The following is an 8,173-nucleotide window of genomic DNA, read 5'->3' as shown; positions in this document are numbered from 1 at the left end:
CCCCCCCCCGCCCCTGTCACAGGGGCTGGAACTAGGGGTGCTGTGGCCCCCCCCTCCCGGCTTGAAGTGGTTTCCATTATATCCAGGGTTTACAGTTAGGTTCAATGACTCTCAGCACCCCCACTATACAAATTGTTCCAGCGTCCCTGCTTCCTGTGGCAAAGGTGCTATCGGTATCACCGGGACTGACTCAATATTGACAACCCTCTGCCTTTGAAAATCACAAATCACCCCCCCCCAAAAAAAAAAACAAAACAAAACAAAAAACAACAACCATCCACCCAGGATAATTTTACAAATGACACGGGGGGTGTCCTTTTTATTGGCCTTGGAGCGGGGGGAGAGAAGAGGCGCGGGGGAGACAGGCAGGACACTCACAAGGCCGAAGAACGTCGCTGGAAGGGAAGCGGAGTCTCGTGACTCCCGGAGCTGGGGCTCGAGGAGACAACGGGCTGGGGGGGGGGGTGGGATTGCAGGACACGCGAGCGCTGTGTCTGTGGGGGCCCTGGCCCGTCGCCCGTGGGACCCCGCCTCAGTGGGAGAGGGCGGGGGTGGCCCCCGGGTGGCGGCGCCGTAGCCGGGGGCTGCCAAGCCCGGAGCCAGGCCCGGCCAGGCCGCGTGGCTGCGCGCCGGCTCCCCTAGGTGGCGCCGCCGAGTCTCGCATCGCCGCCGCGCCCTGCCCCCGCGCCCGGAAGCGGCGGCGGGGATGAGCCGGGCTGGAGGCGGAGGCAGTGGGCGGCGGCGGTGGCGGCGGCCAGTTGCTGGGACCCGGCCCCCCTCCCCGCCCCGGCGCATGGCAGCGCGGTGAGCGGGCGGCGCAGGGTGATGGTGGTCGGCGGGTCATGCTGCTGAAGCTCCTGCAGAGACAGACCTACACCTGCCTGTCCCACAGGTATGGGCCCTGCCTCTGCCTCGGGGGCCTGGTCCTCGTCCTCGTCTCCGCCCTGCAGTTCGGAGAGGTCAGTAACGGCCGGGCCGGGCCGCTCCCCCTCCCCCACTCCGCGCGCGCGCGCGCGCTTCCTGCTCGCCTCCCCGCGCAGCGCCCACCCGGCGCGCGCGCCCTGATCCCCCCCATCGCCCACTCTGCCCGCGTGCCATGGTCCCCCCCGCCCTGCTCCCCCCTCTCCCCGCAGCACCCAGTCCGCGCCCGCGGGCCCGTCTCCCCCGTCTCCCCGCAGCACCCAGTCCGCGAATGTGCCATGCTCCCCTGGTCCCCCCCCTCTGCTCCACAGCACCCCCCCACGCATCTTATCCCTTCCCGGCCCTCCCTCCTCCTGCAGCACCCACTCCACACGTGTGCCATGCTCCCCCTTCCCCCGCAGCACCCACTCCGTGTGCGTGCCATGTTCCCACTCCCCGCACAGCACCCACTCCGTGTGCCATGCTCCCCTGGCCCCTTCCCCTCCACAGCAACTCCCCCGCACATCTTAGCTGTTCACCCCGCCCCCTTGCTTCCCCTCCCCCGCCCCGTACGCATTTGCCCAGCCAGCCCCATCTGCGGTGCTCCTGCCTGATGCACCCACCTTGTGCATGTGGCTTGGAGCACAGCTCCCCTGAGTCCCTGCCTCCTTCCCCCTGCAGCACCATGTGCCCCTGTAGCAGCCCCCACTTCCCTTCTGAGCACCCTTGCAGCACCCACCCTGTGCATATGCCCTGAAGCACAACTGTGCCCCTCGCCTCCCCAACCTTCCCTCCTTCTTCTGCCTTTAAACACTTGCCTTAAGTATGTGAATTACTTCCCCCCACAGTACCCTCTTTCCCCCTTACTATCAAGCTCTGATGCTCCTGCAGAGCTCCCAACCCCCACCTTCTGACATTTACCATAACACAATGCCCTGTCTCCACTGTCATGCCCTGTGGTTCCTCAGCACCTACCCCAGTATGCTGGCTTCCCCATTCAGGACCCTGTGCCTACGCAGAAGCACCCACACATCCCCTCCTGTAACTTGTGTTTCCAAAATACCCATCTCCAGTGCTTCCCCTGCCCTCTGAGTACTACCACCCCATGCTCTTGCCTTTCCTCCCTATATTCCCCCATGCCCAGTGCACTGGCTACTCCACGGTATGCAGCACTTGCTCCAATGTCTCTGTGGCACCATCACAGAACCCTGTTCAGTATCCCCATGCAGTACCCATCTACAGCACTTGACCCACGGTGCTACTGCCTCCATACAACCTTGCCTTCTGCAGAAGTTTACAGCACACCAGTTCAGTGCCCCTAAGTGCCCTTGCTCCTAGGCCTTTCCTTAGCCCATCATCAACCACTACTTCTCCTGTGCCACTCCTATCCAGTGTCCCTGCTTCACACCTTGTAGCACTTCCACCCATGGATGCTCTGTTTTGATGTCTTGAATTTATCACTCTCCCAAGTGCTGTTCTTCCCTTAAGCAACTCCCACTCTCTTCTCGTGCAACATTCTTGCCTTCCTATTGCTCTCCACTGAGACAGCTGTATTTGCTGTGGGGAACTGAATGTGGAATTTTGATGTATTTGGTATATTCAGAATACAGGGATTTGTGTATAATACAAATTGGATCCTCTTCAGCTAATCACAATGCAGGGTTTTGTGGAATTGCCAATTAAACATTCAGTTCTGGGGCACTACTCAATATGGTCATATTTACCCTTATTTTTAATATCTTACTGAGCTCTTTATCAGGCCAAATTATGTTACATCTGTGCAACTTATTAAGATCACTTCACTGAAAGTGTAAGTTAAGGCCAAATTTCGTCATATATATAAAACCCCTCAAGTCAGTTAGCTGACTTCTGTTTTGGAAAGTGGATTTAGGCAACTTGATTTAAATTCTTTACTCAGCTACTAGTTTGTATGTAAGGCTATATGTTTTTAATATGCTAAGCAGAAAACTTATATCCAAGCATAACCACAGTAATTTTTGTTGTGTGTATATCAGTACTGCCTACTGGTAGCTGAGATCCTTGCACTGTTGTTGTACTAAGCACTCTACAAACACATACACCTTGTGTTCACTAGAGAGTTTTTTTTTAATGTTAGTTAACACGTGTGTAGGAGCCTAGTGTAAATAAGTCTCAGGTAAGGTTCACCTTGATCAGGTAATGTGTTAAAACTACAATATTCTAGTCTATACACAGATCTTAACGCATCTCAAAACAGCTAATATGTAAAAATACACCTCTTTTCCAGTATAGCCAGGGACATCCTTGCTCTAAGAGTTTATTTACAGTGTAAGTAGACAAGAAAGAGGAAGGGAGGGAAAGGTGACAGAGGTATAAAGGAATGAAGTATCTTGACCAAGGTGAAACAGCAGGTCAGTGAAAGGTTAGGGAATAGAACCCTGGTCTCAGAACCTTGTTAGACACTGCCTGTTTTGTAAGTAGTTTTACTTTGCTCTGAAATTACTGTTCTGATGCCAAGATAACACAAAGGAAAAGATGTATGATGATACTTTGATATTGCTGACAGTATGAAATGAATCCTCTATCTGGGTGGGGTGTGATTCTTGTTGACTCTTGAGCTTGTGAAAGGATCACAGTTTAAAAAACCCAACCCAACACATGCCAGGATTTAGATTTTCAATGTGATCAGCATTTGTTGACTCTAGCCCCAATTTGATTAGCACTCCTACATCATGAAAGCAGTTTGTATTGCAATTTAATATTTTAAGATAAAATACTCGAGATTTTTGAAAATTGAAGCAGTTTTACAATCAAGTAGCATGTACAATTTTGTTTTCAGGAGAACACAGGGAACTAATATACTATATGTCTTTACTGAAATATGCCATTCTTCTTTTGGTCCATTTCAGAAATATTGTATGAATTTTAAATGTCAAGAAAAGGGCCTTTCAATCTTGAATGGTCTCAGCAGGCCTGGGCAGTGAGAGACTGGGTACAATCTTCACTTTCTCAGAGGCCTTGGTTTCTTTGTTTGTATAACCTCCATCCCTCCCTCTTCAGATGATTTATCGTTATCACTTTTTTTTATCAGGGCAGGCTGATTGGAGTTCTCTTTAGAGCTATGTTAATGCCACTTGTGAATGGCCGGTTGTTACCACAGTAGGGGAACTGAGTTCTTCTTCTCCCCTGCAGCCTGGAGAGCTGAACTTGGTATTTCCAACCTCCTGCTGCTCAGCAATATCATCAGTATTTTGACTGGCCTGCTTTTATTGTTTTTAATATTTTTGTTCTGTAAATAATATGCAACTTAATTTTTTCCTAATAAATGGGCTGAACTGCCTGGAATGATTTGCATATGCACAGATACAGTAAACACTCTTAACTATATATCAGGTCAACACAATCAGAAAAGAAATAAACACAAGCTTTTGAAAATGACAACTGCAAATTTGGGGGATTGTCAAAATCAAATAGAATCAGAGGGAACACTGGCCTGCAAATGCAACATAAAAATACCCTTCAGATCTTAAAGATCCCAGTCCTCTAGCTGTTTCTCTATTTCTACCTAGATATCTATTGGGAGGATTTCTTAGGGAATTTATCCAGATTTTATCAAACAGAGAATGTTTGTGGAGGGTAAGTATGCCTTTTTGTAAAATGGATGCTAAGAGGCTGGAAGCCCATGTTTGGGGCACTGTTATTTCATTGTGCATTTAGAGCAGTATCTTACCACTAATTTTCCTGTGTTTTGAAACTGACTGGTGATTGTGCAATGTATATGTTACATTGTCCTTTGCAACTCCTGGTGATAAAATCATATCTAAAAATAAACTAAAACATATACTTGTTTGCATTGATGTGCAGATAGAAACCCCAAATCCAATGTGCACATCTGATAACGGATGAGAAATCTCCCACAAATGGTGGTCACATACCAGAGTTTTATAAGCTTGCATATGTCAATAATTATCAGTTTATAAGATGAACAGAATTAATTCTTCTGTTTAATGGAGGAATTCATCTTAGATAAAATTCCATTAGAATAAACTACATTTAGGAATGTTAAAGTTGAACAGCAATGAAAATCAGGAAATGCCAAAGACCTGGTTGGACAGGCAACTTTAACTCCACCCCCTTTGATTATGCTAAACACCGTGGGAATGAATTCACTGTGCAATGCATTTAGCCACCTATTTATGCATGACTAAGAATTTGTCTACACTGCCCCTGTGTTTGGACTATAGAGGTGTGGATAGTGGTGGGCACTGAAGTGTTGAGCTGTAATTCCCTTGCGTGGATACTGCAGGCATGAACTAAAAGGTTCCTAGTTTGCATTAATGTAATCCTGTTTGAAGAGGATTATGTTAATACGAACTAGGTACCTTTTAAATGTAGTCCTCTTCAAACAGGAGTACATCAATGTGAACTAGGAATCGCTTAGTTTGCGGCTGCAATATTCACACAGGGGAACACTTTGGTGTCCCCGCTGTTCAGATCCCCATAGTCCAGAAGGCGGGGCTCTGTAGAGAGGTCCTGAGTTTTCTTTCATTTAGAACTAGAGCCAGGGCCAGTGCAAGGATGTTTTGCGCCCTAGGCGAAACTTTCACCTTGTGCTCCCCCTTCCCTCCCCCCCGGACTCTCACACAGTTGACACAAAGTATTAGTGAAATGATGCAGCAGCAATTGCCAGAGTCTTAGATCTGAAACAACTTAAGAAAAATAGTTAGCTTCAGTCGACAACCTCCGAAAACTAGTAAACTTAGCATGATAAACAGTCTGTCAGAATGGGTAATGGCTGTGTGCGATATCATTGCCACTTTGTACCATAGTGAAGCAGTACGCTTGTCCCACCCACCCCCGACACTGTCCCTGGAACACAGCCCTCCCCAGCGCCCCTCGGCACACAACCCCTCTGCCTCCCCTCGGAGCCTGGCAAGGCATACAGTGTCGTCCCCCGGTCCCTCCCCAAACCCTGACCAGCGCACTCTGCCTCGCTCCACAGCCCCCTCCCTGGCCGGCTTGGCCCGCTGGTCCCCCACAAAGCCTAGCCCAGCACACAAAGAGTCCCCCCTTTACAGCGCCCAGCCAGACACACAGCCCCCTTCGACCTCCCTCCACCTTCTCCCCCAGCACATAGCACCTCCCCTCCGCCTTCTTCCCCCCCCAGGCCTGCTCGGCACACAGCACCCTCCCCCCGCTTTCTCTCCCTCCCCCCCCCGGCACACAGCATGCCCCCTCCCCCCCAGCCCTGCCCAGCACACGACTGAGTCCTGCTCCTGTCTCCAGAGTGTGGCACGCAGCCCCCTCCGGCCCAGCTTGCCCGTACCTCAGCCTGGCCGGCCCACGGAACCCTGCCCCCGGCTCCAGAGCTTGGCATACAGCCTCCTCCCACCCCCTCCTCCCCAGCCAGCCACGCCACGCCGTCCCTCCCCCCAGAACCTGGCACACAAGGTCCCCGGCACCAGCAAGCCCCTGCCTCCCCCCCACGGAGCAGAGCCCCCCGGGCAGCACATGGAGCCCCCTCCCCGGCAGCTCTAGCCTTCCCCCTCGCTCCGCCCCCACAGCCCGGGCGTCCAGTGCTCCCTCCCTGCCGCCTGCCTCACCTCCTGGGGTCCAGGGGAGCAGGGGTGGGGCACGGGGTTGGCACCTGCAGGGGGAAAGGCGGGGGGAGAACGATCAGTGCGGGGGGGGGCAACCCCAAGTCCGCCCCCCCTTCTGCCCGGCCGCCTCCCATCTGCGAGCCCATCGCCGCTCATACCGCCAGAGCCCTTTTTGGTGCCCCCAAATCTTGGTGCCTTAGGCGGCCACCTAGTTTGCCTAGTGGGTATACCAGCCCTGACTAGAGCTGATTGAAAAACAGAGACAAAGTGGGGGAAGTTTGAGTAAACTTTTTGCGTTTTTCATTGATATTTCGATTTGATGGCTATTGTTGGATTCTATTTAGAATACTGGTAAAACTGGCTAAATATTAGTGCAAAATATACTTCACCTGCCTGAAATGTACTTTTCACTCACTATTTGTTCAAGTCACAACAGATCTTCACAAAATCACTCAAAGGTACTGCTTATCAGTGAGGGCTGTCTCCTTGCACATTTCAGCTTGCTACCCTTCAGCCATTTAAGCACAAGAGCTGTTCAGAAACAGTCACATATATTTTAATGGTAAGAGTGTATTTTTGTCACTCTTCTCATGCTTAAAAATGACTGAATTGTGTTTGAATAAAGTTTCTAGAATAATTTGCCCATGGGCAGACACCAAGCATAAGAAGATGTTGAAAATTATGAGCTATCAGAACTGGGGTGATAGTGCTTTAGTTATAGTTATTGCTTGTGATCCAATTATAAAACAGAGAGAGACTGCTATCCTGTTGCAGAACTTAATACTGATGCCAGAGTGGCACTTGCAATTAAGCAAAATTGGGTTTGCCTGCTGTAAATCCACCGCAGTAGGCATTAGTGCTGCCAGTAAAATGGGTAGATAAGGCAAATCGTTCAAAACTGATAACATACTGGTAGCTCAATATGTGAAAGTTGGCTTGTTGGCATCAAGCCCCATCTATGAATTGAAGCTCAGTGCTATTTAAGTACAGTTCGAACTTTTTTGTATCCAGTAAGTGTTATAACCAGATTTAAATATTGCATCCCACAGTTAGGTTGGAACATGGTTGTTGAACTTCATTATGGCAGAGTTTGGTTATAGACAATTTTTGACTGAGCTTCTCTTGGTGGTTCAGCTTTGTTCAAAGCCCTGTGTAGATGGAACATGAGTGAAACGCATATTTGGATTACTAATACAATAGTTTCAGGGTAGAGACTTAGTACAGTGGGGCCCTAATCTTAGATTCCTTAGGCATTACTGTAATACAAATAACAGAATGTGGCTGCCTTCTTCATAGAAAAAGGGGTACGTCAGGAGTGACAAACATGACATTTATCTTAAAATGTGGTATTGCTGCAGTCGTTTAGTACTGTGACTAGTTCTTTAATTATAGAATATAATCCAGAATGCACAGGATGTGATTTAATGCATCTTAAATTACTGCATATATAGGCTTGGAGTGGTGATGCTCCTATTTAGCTGGTTGAATAATACATTTTGTCATTCTCTTTTATTGAGGCACGTATTATACTTATTCGTACCACCATTATGCAAGGAAACAGAAAAGAAAAAGTCCCCAAAACTTGTCCCAGTGCCTAGTCTTGCATCTTCATTGCTTTTAGCAGGTCAAAGCAGCTAGTGAAGTGGGATTCATAAATCTTTGTTTTTGTAAGGTGACACTTACGTAGGTCCTTA

General features: G+C 49.4%; 1 protein-coding gene across 4 annotated transcripts in view; it reads left to right on the top strand.

Moving 5' to 3' along the window:
- Window positions 1-690: 690 nt before the first annotated feature.
- The window catches only part of GNPTAB (N-acetylglucosamine-1-phosphate transferase subunits alpha and beta), a 67,512-nt gene continuing 60,029 nt past the window's right edge, over window positions 691-8,173 (top strand). For 2 of the 4 annotated variants that reach the window (XM_073323099.2, XM_073323071.2), the window contains exons 1-2: window positions 691-959; window positions 4,449-4,515. In XM_073323099.2, coding sequence (XP_073179200.2) covers window positions 895-959; window positions 4,449-4,515 — 132 coding nt within the window. In that variant the 5' untranslated portion in view covers window positions 691-894. The remainder of the gene's footprint in view (window positions 960-4,448; window positions 4,516-8,173) is intronic. The other 2 variants (XM_073323107.2, XM_073323080.2) reach the window with 2 other exon arrangements.

Source organism: Lepidochelys kempii, chromosome 1 (assembly GCF_965140285.1).
Source record: "Lepidochelys kempii isolate rLepKem1 chromosome 1, rLepKem1.hap1, whole genome shotgun sequence".
Taxonomy (NCBI): Eukaryota; Metazoa; Chordata; order Testudines; family Cheloniidae; genus Lepidochelys; species Lepidochelys kempii.
The sequence above is the reverse complement of the archived record's forward strand: the minus strand, read 5'-3'. Positions and strand labels throughout refer to the sequence as shown.